The 22173-nt window shown below is 55.3% G+C and overlaps 3 protein-coding genes across 5 annotated transcripts in view; 1 reads left to right on the forward strand and 2 right to left on the reverse strand.

Moving 5' to 3' along the window:
* Positions 1-710, reverse strand: part of BCKDHA (branched chain keto acid dehydrogenase E1 subunit alpha) — a 17850-nt gene extending 17140 nt beyond the window's left edge. Inside the window, exon 1 of one of the 2 annotated variants that reach the window (XM_045292501.1) lies at positions 346-710. In XM_045292501.1, coding sequence (XP_045148436.1) covers positions 346-501 — 156 coding nt within the window. In that variant the 5' untranslated portion in view covers positions 502-710. The remainder of the gene's footprint in view (positions 1-345) is intronic. The other variant, XM_004710350.2, reaches the window with a different exon arrangement.
* EXOSC5 (exosome component 5) lies at positions 514-7956 on the forward strand. Its single transcript, XM_004710349.2, has 6 exons — positions 514-1146; positions 3116-3229; positions 3801-3922; positions 5122-5262; positions 6168-6257; positions 7790-7956. The coding sequence occupies exons 1-6, from the start codon at positions 1011-1013 to the stop codon at positions 7880-7882; spliced, it is 696 nt and encodes a 231-aa protein (XP_004710406.1). The 5' UTR covers positions 514-1010; the 3' UTR covers positions 7883-7956.
* A 1542-nt stretch (positions 7957-9498) lies between these two features.
* On the reverse strand, positions 9499-18662 carry TMEM91 (transmembrane protein 91). 2 transcript variants are annotated; one of them, XM_045292798.1, is made up of 4 exons: positions 18603-18662; positions 17382-17576; positions 14866-15015; positions 9499-9830 (listed from the first exon to the last, which is right to left on the reverse strand). In XM_045292798.1, exons 2-4 carry the CDS (start codon positions 17547-17549, stop codon positions 9672-9674), a joined length of 477 nt encoding a protein of 158 aa, XP_045148733.1. In that variant the 5' UTR covers positions 17550-17576; positions 18603-18662; the 3' UTR covers positions 9499-9671. The 2 variants fall into 2 exon arrangements, with proteins under 2 accessions (XP_045148733.1, XP_004710405.1); XM_004710348.2 differs by having other exon boundaries at positions 17340-17576.
* Positions 18663-22173: the final 3511 nt, after the last annotated feature.

A 22173-nucleotide genomic window follows, 5' to 3' on the forward strand; every position in this document is an offset into this window, starting at 1 on the left:
GAGGAGTCCAAATGGACATGACAGCGGCCCCACGACAGGGAGGAAGCTGACCTCGCCACTTTATGAAAGGAACTCTTCCTGACAAGGTGGTCTGCCACCTCTCGTCTCCGCACCCCACCCCAGCCCCCACCGCCCAGCTCTGCAAGGGAGCGCCCTGGGGGTGAGGGACGACTTCCTTTCCCGAGGACCCTCGAAGGGGCCTCCTCGCTTTCCTTCGCCCGAGGAAATGGAGGCTCTTCCCTTGCGTGTCCTCTCCAAGTGGCCCTCCCGGCCCGTGTCCCTTCGGTGACCGTCCTTGCTTCACTCCCTGCGAGAAGAACCCCACTTTCTGGAGGGAGCCTCTACCTTCTTAATCCTACTGAGAGAAGACTCCTCGGGGCCGCAGGTACTCACAGAGCTGGCCACTCCCCGAGCGCCAAGTCGCTGCAGAAGCAGGAGGCTGGCCCGGCCCAGGCCTCGACTCGGACCCCAGACCCTCGCCGCGGCGGCCGACAGCGCCATCTTCGCTCACAGCCGCTGGGCGGTCCGCCTCTCGCCGGGGCGCGACTACGAGACTGCCGCTTGAGGAGCCGGACTCAACCTCCAGCACCGCCCTGCCACGAGCCCACCCGCTTCCACCTCGACGCCGGAAGGACGCAGACGCGGCTGAACAAATCACACAGCTTTCTGAAAAGCCTCTGACCGCCTCTTTCTATTTGCTTTCATACAGGCAAAGGGGAGGACAACCTAATGAGGGCCTCAGGGTTTTAGGGCCCCGGGGCCTCGCAAAGAACCCGCCCACCTCAGGCCCCGCCCCCTCCTCACTACTGTCCAATGGCGTCTCTGGAATTGGGAGGTGGGGATGGGCGGGGTCAGAATGTTGGTAAACGCAGACCCACGTGCCGGATCCTAACCCCGCCCCCCAAATGGGCGCATGCGCGTCGGAGCAGCAGCCTGTACGTAAACGCGCAGTGCTGGGCGGAAGCTACTGCGCGGGCTGCACGTGGGATCTGCTGCGCTAACAGTGGGTGATGGAGACTGATACCCACATCCGTGCTGACGCGCGGGCTGAGGCTGGTCCTCGGAGCCTCGGCTGCAGTCTCCGGCACTTTGCTTGCGAACAGAATCTGCTGTCCCGACCAGATGGCTCGGCCTCTTTCCTGCAAGGTGAGAACCCTGGTTCATACTGCCCGGGCAACGTTGGTGCTTGTCATGTTTCTTTGAAGGGGACCGCTACAATGTACCTACCGTAACAAAGTGTCCCTCTTACCCACAACCTGGTACAGAGTTTCTCACTTGGTGAACGGGCGGGCCAGGATACATCTCTCCCTCCCGACTAGAAGGGGCAAGAGAGGAGGAAAGCGCTCCCCTTAACCATTGAAAACTCCCAAACAGGACAAACCTCACCAGGGGTCAGTGATCCGCGGACTAGATTCATCTACCTCCCTGCACCCACTAGAGGTCCATATTCCAGGCTGGAGCAAACCTCCCATTTCTATCAATGCCCACCACCCGCTAATCAGCGGTTCCCAACCTGTGGATCGTGACCCCTTTGGGGGCCGAACGACCCTTTCAACAGGGGTCGCCTGATTCAACACAGTAGCAAAATGACAGTGATGAAATAGCAATGAAAATAATTTTATGGTTGGGGGGTCACTACAACTTGAGGAACTGTGTTAAAGGGTCGAGGCATTAGGAAGGTTGAGAACCACTGCACTAGATCTTACTTTTACCCGATTGAGAGTGATGATCCCACCTCCCTCCCCACTCCAGCCCCACTGGGGAAAGACCCCTTTGACTAGGGTACACACCTCATCATGAGTAAAGATTGGGGCGAGCTCTGCCTATTGCACAAATATCATCGTCCCAGAGCTCTATCAGCTCTCGAGTTAGACTTGATTCCCTGACTCTGTCAAAGAACTAACTGAAAAATAAAATCCCCTACTTTGGTGAGATTTTTAAGGGTGACAATTGACTTAGGTACCATATAGAAACATGAAAAAAAAAAAGTAAAGTATGGAAACAAGATCAACGGTTCGTATGTGAGTCACACCAGGTCCATACAGTTCTTATTCAGCCTTTAGGGCAAAAAGTAGGAGCCAGCCCTGGTGGTGCAGGGGTTACACACTGGGCAACTAATGGTGAGGCAGACTAGCAAGAGAAACTCCATTTTTGTTAGCTGCCCAATGACTTGCCTGTTTCTCATCTCGGAAAACGGACTGCTAGTTGACCTGCCGGCTTCCCTTCCCCTTATGGGAAAGTCTGTGCTGGTGATTGATTTTAAATGTGCTCTCCTGTTCCCAAGATTCAGGACATTACAATTAGTTTCTACTATTCAAGCTATCGTTTCTTTTGATTATTTTTTAATATTGTTCCTTTGGATGTTGTAATCTGAATGGTGTAGTTAATCTGGTTCTAATAACCAGGATGTTATCATCAATTTTAGTGTTGTTTCTTTTAGGGTAAGGAATGTAGCTTGCTCTTCTTGAAGTTACAATTAACCCATTAATTTTGCTTTCTGCTTCTGTTCACGCTTGCTTGACTTCTAGACAGGTGAGAAATGAGTTTTCGGCCTTTAGAAATGGACAGACGTCCACTCAGGGCTGCTGTGAGGGGAGACAACTTCAGTTTCTCGGTAGAACAGCTAGTGGAATAAAGACTCTGCTAAATGTCAAGACATTGTAGTGGCTGTCATTTATTGGAACCCATAACAATGGTATGGTCAGAAGTTCGAAACCACCACTCATTCCTCAGGAGAAAGATGAGACTTTCTAATCCCTTAGAGCAGCGGCTCTCAACCTGTAGGTCGAGACCCCTGAGGGGGTCAAACAACCCTTTCACAGGGGTCGCCTAAGACTATTGGAAAATGACAGTGATGAAGTAGCAACGAAAATAATTTTCTGGTTGGGAGGTCACCACCACATGAGGAACTGTCTGAAAGGGTGGCAGCATTAGAGAACCATTGCAATACATCATGGTCCCAATTTTCCAGGTTAAGACGAGGAAGGCAGAGGGGAATTGAGCCCTCAGAGCATCGTGCCCACAAAGGGCCCCCGGCCCTTGGGCTCGTGGTAGCACTGGGCCCCAGAAGCAGGACAGGTGAGTGAGGCCCCGCTGCTGTTGTCTCTCTCCCCAGGCGACACTTCAGTCCTGGCAGGTGTGTACGGGCCTGCCGAAGTGAAGGTTAGCAAGGAGATCTTCAACAAGGCCACGCTGGAAGTGCTCCTGAGGCCGAAGATCGGGCTTCCAGGTGACGCGGCCCCAGGCGACCTCCCCGTGGACCTCTCACCCCTCTGGCGGCTGCCTCTAACTCACCTCTTTTCTCTTCTGGCTCTGTCCTGTTGGATCTCGTCTCTCCATCCTCCGCCCCGCTTTCCCGACCCCATCGCCCTGTATTTCTATTGACCAGCTTCCCGAGTGCCTCCACCTCTGGCACTTGGGCCCCAGGCCCACTGGGGTGGCAGTGGGCTACAGCATGAAACATGGGAAACCATGCAGGGTACCCTGACTGGTCCGTTGCCAGGGCCTTTGGGGCTGGGGCGGGGAACCCTAGTGACAGTGTGGGCCGTGCTTTGGGCTGCTCCCTACAAGAGGAGCAGTTCAAAACCATCAGCCGATCTGTGGGAGAAACATGAGACTTTCTACTCCTGTAAAGGGCAGTTCCACTCCATTCTCCTGGGGCGCTCTGAGCCAGCATTAACTTGATGGCAGTGAGTTTGGTTTGTTGAGGGTTTGGGGCGGAAGGGGATCAGCGCACCAAGGGAAAGGGGTTCACCCCTACCCCGTGACACAACCTCTCCTACCCCCACCCCTCCCTCCAGGTGTGGCTGAGAAAAGCCGGGAGCGGCTGATCAGGAACACGTGCGAGGCAGTGGTTCTGGGGGCACTGCACCCCCGCACCTCCATCACCGTGGTGCTGCAGGTCGTCAGCGATGCTGGCTCCGTATCCTTTCCCCTGGACCACCGCCACCTGCAGGGAGCCCTCCAGACTCTCCTCCAAAGGTGTCCCTTGCTGGTAGGCGTGCCCATCCCTTCCGTTAGCCACAAAACCTCCAGACAGGACCCATGCCCTCTCACTGAGGCAGAATCACCCACGGTGGAAGAATCTTTACCGTGGGCCTGGAAGTGACCCGCACATATTAACTCGGCCCTCATCACAGCTCCGGGAGATACGGGCCGGGATTGTCCAGTTTCCCAGGTGGAAAGTCACCTAGGTGTTCAGTGGCAGGGCCAGGACTCCAGCCCAAGGAGCCGAGCACACAGGTGTTCTCATGCTCCCTGCTTTCCGAAGTCGCTCATCCGAGGTCACACAGCTGGAGGTCAGCAGGGGTAGAACTCAAGGCCAGCCTCCTATGACTGGAGGGCTGTGCCATTGACCCTGATGCTGCCCTTGAACTCCAGGCCTTCTGCTGAACCAGGGCTGAGCCCCAGCCCCAGACTGCAACTTCCCAGAGGGCAAGGATGAAGGCTCTCCTGCCCCTCCGTGGCCTGGCCTGCTCAGGCTCCTGGTATCAGCGGCCTGCAGCATCCCCAGGTTCTCCCTCTGGCTTGGCCAGTTCCTCCTCACCTGGTCTTGGAAGGTTTCATCCTGTCCAGACTTAGAGCTTATATCATTCCCATTCCCCTCTAACAGGGGACGAAGCTGAGGCTGAGAGGGGGTGTCGCATGCTCAGGATTGCCACAGCTGAGAAGTACCAGAACTGGGTCTAGGGTTCACGGTCATGTGGTCCCATAGCTTTTTAAAATTTATTTAATTCATGCTTTTATTCGCGAGATTAGCCATTTCTTGATGGTTCCCATTTATATTGGGACATTTTCAGGTGATCCCTGTGGCCCGTCAGGCCTCCTCATGCTCAGTTACTGCAGCACGGTATAAAAGCATGAAGCTCTGGATTAGAACAGCTGGAAAGCTCTCATTTTCACGTTGCCAAAAATCAATAGGCCTTTTCCTTGGTGATTTCCCTCCTTTTATGCTCAGCCAGTCCAGAACCCATGATTCACGACCGCTCTGCCATACCACCTCTCTGTGGTCCATTAGTGAAGTCTGCCACAGGCGCCAGCTGGGCGCCAGGAGGCATGCGTTACATTCTGCTGGTCAGCTCTACAGCAGACATTCTTCTTAACCTCACCCCATGACACCAGCTCCTGGCCTGTTGCCTGAATGCTGCCTGCATGGCGCTGGTAGATGCAGGTGTGCCCATGCGAGCCCTCTTCTGTGGCGTCACCTGCGCTCTGGACTCTGATGGGAATCTCGTGCTGGACCCCACACTGAAGCAGGAAAAGGTAGGTGAATGCCAGTGTGGCTGCAGGGCTGTGGGCAGACTGCGTTCCCCCTACACTTCCTGGAGTCCTGGCTTCTCTCACAGTTGGCTTGTGCCACTTCCGTCCCGACTGGCAAGCTCTGCTGTCTTCATCAGGTCCCGTTCAGCTCATCCTTAATTACGCATAAAGGAGGTCAATTGGTTTTTGTTACCCAACCAACTTGGCGGGGGCGAAGAAAGTACTAGAAAGGACCAGGACCTCAAACATCCATCGAATCTCCATGCTTCATTTCTCATTCCTGCCTTCTCTGCGCCTCAGCCTCGTTCTCTGGTGCTCTGTGCGTCCGTCTTCAGTGGCCCAGAAGCAGAGGGAGCAGGAGACAGCTTTCCCCATCAGCACGAGTTCACAATATCTTAGGTCTGCTGGCTCTGAGGGCACTAATGGTCACATCCTGTTCGTAAAACGGACACCTCTCAGCGTATCTCAGGCAGGAGGAGTGTAATGCAGGGACTTGAGGACCAAAAGAGAAAAAGGAATGACGCCCAGAGATCAAAAGAGCCCCAGCTAAAGCGTACAAGCCAGCTTGCTCCGGGCCTGTTAGGGACACTGACACTGTCCACTGTGGGCGACAAAAGATGCCCACCTTGTGCTCTTCCTGCGGAAGTCTAAAACCCACCACCACGCCACGGCTGCTATGGCAACCAGGGCCCGTCAGCCCTTGCTGCTGGTGGAGTGAGGACTAGGCTGCTGCTCTCTGCCTTCCTGCTCCCACGCTCCCACCAGATTCAGGGTAGAACCCAATTGGCAAGGGACTCTGGGAAATGAAGTTTGCTGACATCTTGCCCTGAGACTCCGGGGTCACCGCTAGGTCCGAGTCACCTAAAGGACCGCCCCGCCTCACCCCCCACCTTCTCTCGCGTCCCCAGGAGGCCCGGGCCGTTCTGACGTTTGCGCTGGACAGTGTGGAGCAGAAGCTGCTCATGTCCACCACCAAGGGGCTCTACTCCAACGCCGAGGTACACACGCTCCCCGCCCCCCACCCTCGGCCTGGGACGCCAGGACGCTTCAGCACACGCCCTCTCTCTCTGCGTCCCTCCCTGCCAAAAGACCATGCTCCAACTTTTTAACAGACACTCTGGGGGGCGTGCGGCAGGGAGAAGCAAACTGAAAGGGAAGCCCAGTTTTGGAGACGGGAGAAAAGAGTAGCCGCTTGCAATCAGGATGGGCATTGGGGGGGCGGGCCTCTGAAACCCACCCCCACCCCCCTCAGGCCACACCCAGCCTCTGGTTCACTAAGGAACCAGGTTGGGCCAACTGGTCTCCAAGAGGCGTTCCCACCCAGACCTCCTATGAACCCTGGGGTGCAGGGCATGAACGATTTGGGTCTCCAGAGTCCATGGCTCATGAGACCTTTGAGGCTCCAAGGACCGAGGCCCTAAAATTCCAGGATCTCTCACATCCTGTGAACGCTGCAGGTCACTGGCCCCCAAGAAGTTGGGGACGATCTGAACTTCACAGGGCTGCTGCCCACGGGCCCGCGGTTCAGATCCACCACATGCTCGTCAAAGGAAGGATGAGACTGCCACTCCCGTAAAGATGGTGGAGTTTCCAGGCCACAGAACAAGCCAAGCTGAGCGCGTTGAGGCAAGAGGCTGGCTTGTGGAGTGGGGTGCCTCTGGGCATCTAATTGGGGCTGCTGAGGCCTACAGCAGAGCGGCCTGCCTTCTGGGCACGTGTTCTCCCTTCCTGCTGTCAAGCTGATGCCAACGTATGGCGGCCCTGTAGAACTGGGTAGAACTGTCCCTGTGAGCTTCTAAGATTGGGAGCCCATGGGGGAGTCGAAAGCCTCGTCTGTCTCCCTTAGAGCGGCTGGTGGTTTCGAACTGCCGACCTTGCAGTTAGCTGCCCAACTTGTAACTGCTACACCACCGGAGCGCCTTTGGGCAGGTATTAGCAGCCCTGAAGGAACTTTGCGTACACGTCCGGACCAAACAGCTGTATAGCCTGAGCACGTCTCACCTGCATTGTCACCTGTTAGCCTCCTGCGTAAGCCCTTCCGTCATGGGGAGAACGAGAAAGAGATTTCCCGTCCCAGTAACCTTCCATAGTTATAGTTCGTGCTGAGTGTGAACCGACTCAATGACTGTGAGTTGTGGGTCTTGTGCCTCCTAGAATTGCGTTCCCACCCCCGACCCCCTTCTTCTTCCCCTCAAAGTAGGAAGTAAAGGGGGCCTGGGGGAAAGGGGGTGGGGACAGGTGCCTTCAGGTCTACTCCAGCTCTAGGCAGGGACCCCTTGAGTGAGGGTTAAACCGGCACTCCCCAGGTCTGTTTTCTCCGGGTGGAGGGACTCAAACTTCCAATCTTTCCGTTGGCAGCAGAGCCGCCTGGGCCACGCAGGGCCTAGGGACCTGCTGCGTCCCCTCGGGGAGGTGGGAGGGGTGGGGCCTCTGGGAATCAGGTGGGGTTGGGGGGTCTACAGGCTGTGTGGAACATGGGTCCAGGACGTGCCCCCAGCATTGACCAGCGTGTCTCCCTCCCACCCCCCAGCTCCAGCAGTGCTTGGCCGCAGCCCAGGCTGCCTCTCAGCACGTCTTCCGCTTCTACCGGGAGTCTCTGCAGAGACGTTACTCCAAGAGCTAAGGGCGCTGCCTCCGCCGCCGCCGCCACGGCTGGGCCCACAGCCTCCAGTGTAAAATAAACCCACCAAGCCACTCTGTCCGTGTGTGCTTTTGTGAGGGAACGGTGTCGGGGCTGGCGGTCCCTGTACACCATCCAGAGAGAGCTTGGGCGGCAGGCTCTAGGCCCGGGGAACAGGCACTGACCTTCCAAGGACAAGAAGGGAGGACTCCCACGGCCTGGGGGATCATTCATTCCCACCGGTTCCCGCCAAGCACCTCCCGTGGGCAGGCTCCCTTAGAACCCGGGATCCAAGTTCAGGGACATTAAACCGGTGCTATCAGACAGGGGTAGGCACAGAGAAAATAAGAGAAGGGCTGGGAAGATTTCCCGTTGGGGGCGTGCAGGCTGAATGCGTGGGTCAGGGCAGCCTTCAGCAAACGGGCCTTTTGCACGGAGCCCTGGAGGAGGGAGAGTCAGCCCACAGGTGTGGGGGGCGGGGGGCGACTTTCAGGCTGGAGGGGAGGAAATGATGGCAGGACAGGGAACGGGCACCTCGGAGCAGTCTGGCTCCCCAAAGATTCCTGAGAAACATCTTCCGATCTTAATCTTCCAACACGCCCTTCATCACAGAGCACTTCCTGTGTTCCCTTTCAGCAGCCCCGGCCCCTTTTCTGGTTCCATCCTCCTCCCAGTGGACTCCGAGGGGCGTCCCCCACCCGAGTCCTGGCCGATGAGAATCTGCCCTAGGAATGGGACCTCTGAGGCACCCACGCTGCCTGAGCTGCTGCTGCTGGGGGGCCGAGCCTGACTGACAGCCAGCCAGCAGGAAAAGCCCGAGAACCAAGGATGCAGCCTTTGGGTCCCTAGGCTCAGCCTTCTCACTCTGCATAAGCCAGTGGTTCTCCACCTTCCTGATGCCGTGACCCCCCCAACCAGAAAATTATTTTCGTTGCTTCTTCATCACTGTCATTTTGCTACTTTGATGAATCGGGCAACCCCTGTGAAAGGGTCGTTACCCCCCAAAGGGGTCCCGACCCACAGGTTGAGAACCGCTTAGCTGCGCTCAGTGTCTGCGGGCGACCCATGATGTCACTCAGCCTCACCCCAACTCTTGGAGCATGGAAGAAGACAAAAACCAAACGCTGTGCCAACTCCCAGTGACGTTAGGACAGAAGAGCACTGCCCCTGTGGGTTTTCAAAGACTAACTTCACGGGACTAGAAAAGCCCATCTTTCTCCCTCAGGGCTGCTGGTGGTTCCGAACGGCTAACCTGGTAGTCAGGCAGCCCAAAGCACCACCCACTCTGTCACGGGGGCTCCTGTGGGGGAAATAGGGCCCATCTTCCAGGTGAAGTACACATGAGGCCCAGAGGGACATCCAGGTGTGCCAAAGTCGGCCAGCAACCAGAAGAGTGAGGGTTTGAGAGCCAGCTCTCCGATGCTCTGGCCCGAACTGTGTCCCCCGAGTTACCAAGAGAACATTCTGCAAAGGACGTGGCCCCCATGGCCCTGCTGGGTCCGGGAGGACCCTGGGAGCACCCAGCATGGGCGCTCAACTTGACTGCACCCTTCTGGGTCTTCAGCGACCCCTGCCGCCACCCCCACCCCACCCCCCAGACAGACAGACACACATACAAGTTGGCTGCCAGGTGTTTAATCTCACGGCTGGTGAGTGATGATCAGGAGGGGAGGGGCTGGCCAGCTTGCCCCCAGGTCTGGCTGCAGATGCGTCCACCTGGTTCCCCCTCTCTGCCCACCGATGCGCTGGGGGCCGCCGGCCTCTGGGTTCACAGTGGGGGCCACAGGAGCGGCTAGGGTGGGTCTCGGGAAGCAAGGTAGGCGGCCAGGGTCACCAGGGCAGCCGTGTACATGCACACGCCCAGCCCGACAGCGAGGAGCCCCAGCAGGAAGGCGCGGCGGGAGGCGGCCCCTGCCCCTCGGAAGTCCCCCTGGGCCCAAGCCTTGTTGGTCTGCGGAGGAAGTGGGTGACAAGTGACCGGGGGTCCCACGCGCCCACCCTTCCTCCTGCAGCCCATGCCCCCCCCTTAACCATATATCCCATAGACCTATACAGACTACGGACGATGGGTCGAGCCTAGGCACTGAAGGACCAGGTGACAGGAAATCCATCTATAGTATAGCGCTACTTGCCACCATTCTAACTCATTGGGACTTCCCATGGCCCCCAGAGCTAAGAATTAACTCCCATTTCACAGAGGCCAAGTAGCTTTGCCCCAAACCTCCAAGAGTGGGGGAGACTGGAGATCTGAGTCCTTCTCACGACACTAGCCGCTCCTCAGCCCCAAACGTGGGTGATGCACACCCTTCTCCCCATCTTTTGTTTTTCTTCCCAGGCAGGGCCTCTTCCCTCTCTATATATATTAAAATGGATTTTTCTCTTTTACACCTAACCCCCAGCCCCCTAATATGCGACCTGTACTCTTGGGAAAAAGAGGGGAAAGCACTGCTGAGCTTTCTGAGCAATTGTACAACCGACAAGTGAAAGTGGCCACCTAGCAGTGGGGTGAGCACTGGGCCACCGACTCACGGAGGTTCACGGTTCAAACCCACCAGCTGCTCCTCAGAAGAAAGACGAGACTGGCCACTCCCATGATTGCCACCCTGGAAGCCCACAGTGGCAGCGTGTATCATGAGTCCCGGGAGCCGGTCACAGTATTGCTCATCAGTGTCTGGCCCCTCTCCTCTCACCCAAAGCCGCCACTTCTCTACGTGCACACACACCCTGCTCCCCGAGGTGGCTTTTATCGTAAGGAACAGTAATAACGACTTAGCCACTTCGTCCGCTTTCTCACGGTCTCCTCTGGGCCTTTTTTTTTTAATAAACTCTTTACTATCATTGGGTGGAGGCTTACAGAGCAGATGGAACAATTCGTACACGTGTTGTCTCCTGTCACGGATGGCTGTCCAGAGCATGACACTGGACTTCTCCCACTTCCTCCCTGCTGCCTTTCCCGTTTCCTTGCCCTGCCGCCTGCCTCCTTCGGACCTTTGTCCTTAGACAAATGCTGGTCTTGGTTAAGTGGAGAGGAAATGTTTTGAGAATGATGAGGGCAACGAATGTACAAATGCGCTTTACACAATTGATGGATGTATGGATTGTGATGAGTTGTATGAGCCCCTAATAAAATGATTTAAAAAAAAAAGAAAACAACAACAACAACAAAACAAATGCTGGTCTTGGATCCCACGCCGGATGATTATGTGTTCCTGCGCCCCTGATAAGACCTCCCTATTGGGCTGAAAATCGAGCCAGGAGGAATGAGTTCAGGTCCCGGCCTGAAGGGTGGAAACCCATCGTCTCAGGGGTCTGCATGATGTTTAAAACGAAATGAAAATAATAATATATAAAACAAAATGAAAACAACAACAACAACAAAATGCAGTGTCATTGAGTCGATTCTACCCCGGTGGGTTTCCACGATTGACTTGTTATGGGAGTTGAAAACCTTGTCTTTCTTCAGCAGGCCAGCTGGTGGTCTTGAACTACTGACCTTGCAGCTAGCAGCCCAGCACATAACCCAGGTCGCCACCTGGGCTCCACTTGGAGACACTGCGTTGGATAAAACAGGCCCTACCTACAAGAGCCAGACCCCGTGCTTGACCTTTCAGGAGCTTCCAGGTGGGGACAGCTCAGAGAAGCATATTGACTGGGTGGTTATGAGATAGGATTCTTAATAAAGGGGTGGAGGGGGGACACTGCCCGGAGGCAAGAAACTGGTGAGATCGGAAACACAAGGTAGTCCCATGACTTCCGGCTCTCACTGACTTCCCTATGTCATTAAAATCAATTGCATCTCTTTCCTGTTACTCCTTAATAGGTGCTTACGGAAAGGCTTTAACTAATACCATGGACCCATATTTCTATTAGTGCTAGTAGTCTCCAGGGTCCCCCATTCGCTCATTCGCTCTTGACACTTCAGGAATACTTGAGGGGCTGCAGTTCACCATGCGCCCCGGGGGCTCAGCGATAAACAGGAGACCAGCCCGGCCCCTGGGGCTTCCTGCTAACAGAAGGAAGCGGCTAAAACCCTCAAGGAGGAACTGTGTGTGTAGACAACCCTGATGCGTGATCAGAGAGCTGCTCTCTGAGGGGCAAGCAGCTGAAGTCGCCCGCCCGTGTGGGGCACCTCACGTTTGCCTCCTTGTCTCCTCCTGAGCCTTGAGACCTGGGCTTTGTAGCGTCGTTTCCTTGTGGGACCTAACCTGACCTCCACAACGGGAGACTCCCTAACTCGCTGCCTGCGGATCCCGACTCACAGGGCGGACTGGAAGGGCCTGTGTGGGATTCGGAGGCTGTCGATCTTTAGAAGAAAGCCTCCCCTTCTTCCCGAGGCACGGCTCGTGGTTTTGAACTAATAGCCTTGCAGTGAGCAGCCCAATCCACAGTCTATGATGCCACCAGGGCGCCCTCGGAAGTGGACAAAACCCAGCTCGTGCAGGGAGTCCTGAATGCAGGGGTCGCGCAATGGGCTGTGAGCCGCGTGGTCGGCGGTTTGAAACCACCAGCAGCTCAGCAGGAGACAGGCTGAGCTTTCTCCTCCCTTAAACAGTTACAGCGGGGGTCCTCAAACTTTTTAAACAGGGGGCCAGTTCACTGTCCCTCAGACCCGTTGGAGGGCTGGACTATAGTTTAGAAAAAAACTATGAACAAATTCCTATGCACACTGCACATATCTTATTTTGAAGTAAAAAAACCAAACGGCAAAAACACCCGGCGGGCTGGGTAAATGTCCTCGGCGGGCCGTAGTTTGAGGACCCCTGATTACAGCTTCAGAAACACATGGGTCGCTCTGACTCAGGACTGACTCGAAGGCAGTGCGTGGTTGGTTGGTTGAGAACGATGCAGAATCCCCAGACAATGCACACTCTATGAACCTAAAAGCTGATTGCTTCGCGTCTACCGGGGGTACCTCTGAGGAAAGACCTGGTGATCCACTTCCCCAGGAATCAGCCATCGAACCCCCTGCAGAGCCCTGCCCCACTCTGCCACGGTTTTGTGTCTTCCAGCACCTCCCATTTCTGCTGCGTACGTCCGTCCGACTTTGTCACTCCTGGGTGCAGGATGCTCCAGGTAACCTCTGTGCCACCCCCCAGGGCTACACATTCCACTGAGGGGAGAGCAAATGCTGGTTTCTTGGCTTGGCTCTCAACCCAACGTCCTCTTCCTCGTGGGAGAGGCCGGAAGAGTGGAAAACTACATTTCCCAGCGCCCTGTTTTTGCAAAGGGCTCAGTCATGAATTAGGGGTTGGGTGAGACTTGGCAGGAAGAGGGAGTCATGAATTAGGGGTTGGGTGAGACTTGGCAGGAAGAGGGAGTCACAAGCACTTAGCAATTGCTGCTGGCTAATCAGGCAGCCCCAGTGTGCTTTCAACAGCTTCCTGGGGAGTGAGGACCAGGTGAGAACATCAGCTTCTCCGGGGCTTGCTCGTGTCCCAGTCTAGCCTCCTAGTGTCTAGTAGGTGGCTCGCAGCCATGCTATCTCAGAGGCACTAGGAGGCTCCTGCTATTCCTGAGCCCCTCCGTTTGCCCTCATGTCCCCCTGACTGGTCTCCCCTCACCTGCCCTCGCCCTTACACTGGCCCAGGAGGCTCCACATGACCAGACATGCTCCCTCTCCATCACCTCCCTCTGCTCCTCCCTTAACACACACACACACACACACACACACACGCCCCTCCCTCAGGGGCGTCCCTCTTTCTGCAAGTCCTTGTCCTCAGGTAACCACACGGCACCTTTCATCCCTTCCTCCTGATCCTGTCCTGTCCCCCGAGACTCCTGGAACACCTCACGTAAGCCCCCCACTTCCTGCCCCCCTTCCTGCTGGGCTTGCCCCTCACCCCGAGGCTGATGATGGATGAATTCACTTACTCATCTTGTTTATTATTGGTCTCCTCAACTACAGGATGTCACTCCCCCGTGGGCAGAGGTGCTGGGGTGGTTCACCGTTGGGTTCCCAGGGCCGAAACGGGGCCTGATGCACAGTCAAACCAAACTCCCCACCAAGGGGTCAATTCTGACTCACAGCGTCCCCCCGTCCTGTAGGGCAGAGGAGAACTGCCCCCGTGGGGTTCTGAGACTGTAACTGTAGACAGCCTCATCTTTCTCCCATGAAGCGACTGGTGGTTTCAAACGGCGGACCTTGAGGGTGGCAGCCCAGTGCATAACCCACCACGCCACGAGGGCCCCCATGCACTGTGAGCCCTGAGTAAGTATATGCTGAATACACAGCAGCGCTCTTCTTACTTAATATTGAAGGTGGTTGCATTTCCTGTACAGAGCACATACCCTTACAGACACACGCCTGCATGCCCCCTCCCACAACATGCTACCCATGCATGCCAACAGAAACATCACACACAGACGCACGCTTACATGCACATACACAGCACATGGTAAAGAGACCTCACAGAATAACATGAATACACACAGACATACACATACACCACACGGTCTACACACACACAGGTGCCAGACATTATACACACGTGGGGATTTTACACAACATCCAACACACGTCACACACAGAGATGCCACACAATATATGCTCACAGAGACTACACACTACATGCACATACAGCGATCCATGTGATACATGCGATTGGTGATGTCATATAATAGACACATACAGGCATTACACAACACACACACAGAAATCCACATAACAGGGATGGAGGGAAATGAGGAGCTGATACCAAGGGTTCAAGTAGAAAGAAAATGTTCTGAGAATGATGATGGCAACAAGTGTACAAATGTGCTTGACACAATGAATGGATGGACGAACTGTAATAAGAGATGTAAGAGCCCCCCAATAAAAGTATTTAATTAAAAAAAAGCAAGGATAGTTTTAAAAAACAGCCAAAGAAATCCACATAGCAAACATGCATTCAGAGAGACCACCGCCCCCCAATCACACACACATACACACAGATACCACATGATCTACACAGAGATGCGACATAAAACACACTCCCACACAGACTGACCTTCTGGGCCAGGCAGAATGCAGCGATGCCCACAGGCCAGAAACAGCAGAGCATGGAGAAGACGGCCAAGCCGAGGTGGTCATGGGGTAGAAGGGGGGAGAGCCGGCCGCCCCCATCCCAGTCTGAGTCGCTGTCACTGGACGACGTGTCCTAGGGGCAGGGGAGGTCCCAGATGGGTGTCTCCATCACCTTGCTTTCCCTGCTGCTCTGCGCCCCACACCTACAGAGGACACTCCCAGAGACACAGAGACAAATGTTCCAGGAGAGGGCGCTCTGGACTGACTTGCCTCTCAGATTCCACTCAAGGGAAGCCGTGGCCTGGGTCTCCAGAGGTAAAAACCATCTAAACCCAGCCTTTGAAGCTCAACCTCAAGAGGGTCACAGGTCCAACCACAGACACCGAAACTGCTCATCAACGCTGCCTGAGCCGCCCCTACAGCCTCGACTGAAAGCACAAGGGACCCAAACCAAACCCAATCCACGGCCATTAAGTGGATCCCGGCTCATCGTGACAGAGGCAAACCCCTATGGCTTTCCGAGGCTGTCGGCAAATACTGCCAGGAGCAGAAAGCCTCATTTTTCTCCCACGGAGCGGCTGGTGGTTTCGAACAGCTGACCTAGCTGTTAGCAGCCCAATGTGTAATCCACTAGAAGACGCCACGAGGGGTCGAACTGTGCTCCCTGACATCGAGTCGATGCCACTCATGGTGAACCGACAGCAGGCTGGGTAGATAGAACTGCCCCAGTGCGTTTCCAGGATTGCAACAGTTTCTGAAGTAGTAAGCCCCATCTTCCTCCCGAGGGGAGGCTGGTGGTTTCAAACTGCACACCTTATAGGTTGCAGCCCAAGACTTAACCACTACGCCACCAGGGTCAGGAGCCTGAGAACAGAAGATGGAGACTTGGACAGGCCCCTCTGCTATCTGCAAAGGGTGGGCTCCCTTACTAAGACCAAGCTGCCTGTTGACAGCAATTACCCATTTTAGATAAAACCTCTTTTTTTTTTTTAATCTTAACAAGCCTCAAAGAGCTCGCAAGATTGCCGGGAATTCCTATAAAGCCCACACTAAAGAGAAAATCGTTAACTCGGAAGTTAATGAGCCGGGAAGGATCCTTTTGCCCTGCAGGCATCTGCCAATCCCAGAAACGTTCGCCTTTCATTCTAACCTTAAACTAGATTAAAAATGATCTCTAACTGGTAGTGCCCCCAGGCAGCTGGAAGAAAGGAAGCAAATACCCGTTGGGGGGTGGGGGGTGGGGGGGTTATAGGCCTACCTTAGCAATAATGGTTCAAACACAATAACCAGCACATAGCCAGAGGTCTGAGGCACTGAGGGTGAGAACCAGCAGAAATTAGGCAGTCCTCGTGGAGTTTGAAAGAGCACTGGTGTTGTGGGTTACACGGTGGGCCACTACCTGCGAGGTCAGCGGTTCGAAACCACCAGGCCATGGGAGAAAGACAGGGCTTTCTACTCCCCATAAGAGTTACCATCTGGGACACTCCCAGGGGTGGGCCTCCCTTGTCCTATAAGGTCGCTATGAATCGGCATCGGCAGTGAGTATGCTTTTGCCCTTTCATAGAGTTTGAGACCCTAAGATGATCAGGAATAAATGATGTAAAAAAGGGGGCTTACTGCGGGTGGCAAATTCCATTATCCAACCACCTTTCCACCCGGCATGCCCTTCTTTGTGCCTGGGACCCTCCTCCCATTGGCTCCGGAGGTGAAGTTAGATACTGCGAGGCAGGCAGCGTCTGCTTTGCTGAAATCACTCACGCATGCGATGGCTGCCCTGAATCAGCTGCCGTCTTGTGAAGAAGCCCAGCCTCCCCCACACAGAGAGACTCCGCATGCAGAAGCCCTGAGACCACAAGAAGAGACAGAGACACAGCCCACCTCCAGCTCCGTTAGCCCCAGAGATCTAGCTGTCTGCAACTGAAGAACGACCCTGAGTTCGACCCACCCAGGAGGAGCCCTGCCCGAACTCCTGCCCCCCGGAAACCAGGAGAATTCCTGATAACTGTTCTTGAGAGCTATTGAGTTTGAGGAGGTGAGCGGTTAGGCAGTCATCGTCATCGTAACTGAGAAACCAGGCCGAGGAGATTTAAGGCACGCTTGAAAACAGAGGCACGGAACCAGAAATCTGGAAACGTGACATTCGCTTGTACCAAGAGACCAGGGCTGACAGAGGTCCCCGAGAAGCGTGTCAGCTCTGGAAAGAGATGGACAGACGGAGACGGAGATCAGAGGGGGGACATATGGAGAGCCAGGGTAAGGGAACAAAAACGCGAGACAATTCTGGAGAAACAAAGGCGAAGAAACCGAGAGCCACATGCAGGAAGAACCCTAACCAGAAACGCCGCATGTAGGAGTCCTGGTCTGATGTGCCCACCTGCCAGAGGCAGAGAAAGGGTCCTGGCCTGGTTCACCCACAGCCCTCTCCCCCAAGCTCCCTGTAAGGTCTGCTGCCTCTACCTCAGAGTCAGGGTGCCCCAGGGCCCCCAGGCCAGCGCTCACAGAGGAAAGAGGCAGTGGTAGGGACTGCCAGCTCCTCGGAGACTCCGAAAAGGCTGTCTCTCTCAACGGGGGCCCCAGGTCAGGCTTGGCAGGCCTCTGGGCAGCGGGTTCAGAGGCTGCACCTGCCAGCAGAGGTCGCTGGAGCGCATGGAGATTCTGGCTGTCCATGGTTGATGGAGGACGCTGACCAGTGTCCTGGGGAGGGAGAGGACAGAAGCAGGTGAGTGATACCGTCCCACCCTCAACCCTCCCCAAACCTATCCTCCAGGCTCGTCTCTGGGTCAGCCAAAGACTGTTTAGGGTAATCACCCTCATGCCCATTCTACGGATAGGAAACCTGAGGCCCCGAGAGCCGAAGAGGCTGGCCCAATGCTCCGTTCACCTGTCGCAGCCTTAACTCCAATCCAGGCCGGACACACGTTCATCATCCATGTACTACACCCAGACACACCCATCTGGGGCTCACACACGCACCCTGCCCATCCATCTGGTCCCACACCCCTTTTCACTCACTCAGTACAAACACACACACACACACACACACACACACACACGCACACATGCACTCATGCATGCATGCACGCACGCGTGCCAATGTCCCCTCAACCTGACCGTCCCTGTAACCACATTCTCCGCCACACTCACCCAGGTGAGCCCAACCCCACCTCCACGCAAGCATCTCCTGGGACACCCTTTGATAATGTACCCCCAAAACATCAGCTCCCAGAAAACATCCCCCCTCCCAGGTCTGCAGTCTGCACGCACGAGTGACTCCTGGCACACTAAGGGGTGGTCACGCATCACAGCTTCCCCCCATAACACGTGTGTAGTCTCCCCCCGCCATCGCTCCCCTGTGTGTCATCATCCCAGCTTCCCTTGCCACCCCCCTACCCACCCCCACCCCCAGCATTTAAGTGGTCCACCCACCCCTTCCGCATCCAGGGCGCCCAGCTCCCTGCACACTCCAGCACCTCCAAGTTTACCCCATCCTCCTGGGCACACCTCCCCCTATAAGACCCCCCACACCCCCACGCACACTCCCACTCAACCACAAAGAAGATTCCACGATCGCTGGGGGGGGGGGACGTGGGGGGAGGACCCTCTACCTTGTCTTTCTAAACCTGGGTTGAACCAAATTCCTCACCAAGGGTTTGCCTCTCCACTCCCAAAGCCCACACTCAGCGGGGGGGACGGTGCCCCCCATCGCTGCCCTTCACTCACCGTCCCTGGCTGCACCCCGGGACCTCCTGAGCTCCCCCAGCGCCGGCAGCTGGCCCCGCCCCCGCCGCCCAGGACGCGGGAAGCCCAGCCTGCAGAAGGTGGGGTCGGGGCGCTAGGCTCCGCACCCCTGGCCTCGCACCGCCCCCGGCCCGCAGCGCGCGGGGGCGGGCTCGGGGCGGGGCGCCTGCCCGCTGGGCTCCGCCTCTCCGCCCGCTGCAGGGGGGCCGACATCCGCGCCCGGCGCCTGCCCCTGCACCCAGCCACCCACGTGTGCGGGCTGGGCGAGGGGCCCAAGGGGCCAGGCCTGCTGCGCAGCCCTCCCCACAAAGCCCCAGCACAACCAAGCGCTACCTGCAAGGCAAGGGGCGCCCCGATTCTCCAGGCCCTCTCCGCTCGGCCCCGCCCCCCTGCCCTCCCTGCTGCCCAATAACAATAGCAACGTGTATCTCTTAAGTATCATATCTATATCTATGTATCTATCTATGTATCAATCTATCTCTGCTAAGTGTGTACACACACGCGCGCACACATTGATTCCTCACACACACACCCCTCCCCAAGAGACACTCTCGTTTATTGTCCCCGTTTTAACACAGGAAGAAGCAGGCTGGGAGAGATTAGGTCATTTACCTAAAATCGCATTGCTAGCTCATTGTGTACAGACGCTGCTGCCCAGGCCGGCGCTGATTCCTCTGCCTAGCTTTATTTTTACCCCCGTTTTCAGGTTCACAGGGGAGGACTCGCTCTGCCAAGGTGAGCAGTTGTTAAGGACCAAAACACAAAACATTTTTTTTTAAACCCCGAAACTCTCTCACTGCTATCTAGCCTCCTATTTAGACTCGTAGTGATCCAACAGGGCCCAGTGCACCTGCCCTGTGGGTTTCCCAGACTAGGGATTTTGCCATGAGCCGAAAGCCTCCTCTCTCTCCCACGGAGCAGCTGGTGAGTTCAAACCACTGACCATGGGCTTAGCGAACACACTACCTCTTTCACAGGCGAGGTGACTTGTAAGCTCCGCCTGTCTCCAGGCGAGGAGGGAGGAAGCTGAGACAGAAGCCATCCTACCCCGGGCCCCAAGAAACCAAGACCCTAAACCTGCAAACCAAATCTCATGAGGTGTTGGTTCTCATTGGTTCTACAGGAACAGCCTCTACAGCTACGCTTTTCTTTCTTCTTCTTTTTAACCATTTTATTTTGGCCTAGCTCTAAATTTTTCATCTTGCTTGGATCCATAATCGATGCTCAGCGAAGCAGCAGTCAAGAGATCACCCAATGCATTGCTTTGGGTCAATCACTGCCCAAGACCTCTTTCAGGTGTGGTCAAGCAAGGATGTGACTTTGATGACTCAGGTGTGCCTGACCTCAGTCCTGGTCTTTTCCATCCCCTCGTATGCACGGGAAAGTTGGACACTGGACAAGGAGGGCCGAAGAGGAATGGGTGCATTTGAAGCGCGATGCTGATGGCATTTTGAAACTACCGTGGACGAGCTGATCTGCCTTAGAGGAAGGATGGCCAGGGTGCTCCTTAGAGGCCAGGATGGCCAAACTTCGTCTCATGTGCTGTGGACATGTTGTCAGAAGAGACCAGTCCCTGGAGAAGGGCATCATCGTGCTCGGTGAAGTATCGGGGCAGTGAAATAGAGGGAGACCTTCTACGAGATGGATTGGCACAGTGGCTGCAACAATGACCTGACCTTGAACGGAAGGACGATTGTGAGGAGGACACAGGACTGGGCAGGGTCTCGCTCGGTTGTCCACAGGTAGCTCTGAGTCGGAATCGACTGCATAGCAGTGAGTTCCGTTTTGGCCATCAGTCAAAAGAATCTGTTTAGCCAACCCTCCACTCCCTGCACGCCTCCCCCTCCCCCAGGGAACCCACTGCTACTACTTGGCCTCTTCTTCCCAGGATCCCTCAGCCAGACTGGAGGATTCCCCAGCCCTGAGGACCAGAGTGGAATTTCCTTGCTCCGGGGCTCTGTGCCAAGAGTCCAGACGCTGGGGCTGGCACGGCCCCGCTACCCCGGAGAGCAGATGGCATCTGTGAGAGCATTTGGCTCAGCCTGAGCTTCTGGCAGAAGAGAAGGAGGCGGGGCGAGCCAGGGAAGGGTAGACCAGACTGCTTTCCCCAGAGCGGATGCCCTGTTATTCTCTGCCTCCTGTAGCTTGCTCTCTTTTTGTTTGGTTTTTTCATTTTAATGGTTTTCTTGCCATATAATTCACATACCATACAATCCCAAAGTATGTAAGCCGTCTTAGGTACTTTTTGGACATGTTGTCAGGAGAGATCAGTCCCTGCAGAAGGCCATCCTGCTTGGTCACGTGGACGGGCGGCACACACGAGGGAGGCTCTTGATGAGATGGGTTCCCACAGCGGCCGCCGCAATGGGCTCAGGCCCCGGGACAGCTGTGCAGTGTTGCGTTCTGTGGTGCACAGAGTCACCGTGGGTCAGGGCAGACTCGACACCTAATCACAGCAACAACACACAGCCCACCGGCTCAAATACATTTTGAGAAGAGTTGTGTTATCATCACCACCGTGGCTTTCTGGAACATTGTCTTCATTCTGTACCCCATGTCCTCCCCTCCCCTGCCGTAACCATCCACCTTCCATCTCTCTGTGCCCTGCTCTGGTATCAACCATCCCTCCCAAGACACTCTTATTCCTCTGCTGGCTTCAATAATCCACTGCCCTACTCGAGAGGAGGGGGTATTTATTAGGGAAGTTAACAGGTTACAAGTCAGAGGGTTGCTATGGGTCAGAACCAGGAAACACGGAGGATAGAATCTTTGTCCACAGCAGCGGACATCTCTCTCTGGACCTCAGCCTCTCCGCCACTCTGTGACCCCTTTGCGTCTGCCTCGCTCTGTGGGCTGGGAAGCTCACCCCCCACTGTCTCGTGGTCTTGGTTTTGTGGCCTCTGTCATTTAAGGCAGGGGTCTCACACAACCTCCACTGAGGGCTCTTCTTTCTAGACAGCTGTGAGATTCACGCCCCTGCTTCTGAGATGCCTCACTCTTATAGCCAGCAGAATGGCAAAACTGACCAATTCCTGAGACTATGCACATAAGGTCTTCTATACTTTATTTGCAGACTCTCAACCCAGTCCTTTGCTCTGAGCCATAGACCAGGGATGGAAGAGCCTACTATAGGAAGAAACCTGTGAGAGGAGGAAAACTCAAACAGCCCCCTGTCAAAGATGGAAAACTCCCAAGATCCAGAAAAACACAGCAAAGCAATCCCCTTGAGTTGTGGCTCTCACAGGTACACACACACACACACACACACACACACACACACACACATTTGCATCTTATCAATAGTATATATAAATATACCCTACAATTAAAAGAGAAAAGAAAACTTAGCAGAAAAACAGACAAAAGGCTTGAAGACACAGGTCACAAGAGGAAATCCAAGTGAGCAATGACCATATATAAAAGGTGCTCACACTTTAGTCATCCAGGAAACGCTAGTGAAAGCCAACACACACCCACTGGCACGGCTGAGATTAAAAAGAAAAACAATACCAAGTGTCGGTGGGCATGGGAAGGATGGGGAGCTCTCAGACAC

The sequence above is a fragment of the Echinops telfairi genome, unplaced genomic scaffold, assembly GCF_000313985.2.
Source record: "Echinops telfairi isolate 266 unplaced genomic scaffold, ASM31398v2 ScPeMD7_655;HRSCAF=1070, whole genome shotgun sequence".
Taxonomy (NCBI): domain Eukaryota; kingdom Metazoa; phylum Chordata; class Mammalia; order Afrosoricida; family Tenrecidae; genus Echinops; species Echinops telfairi.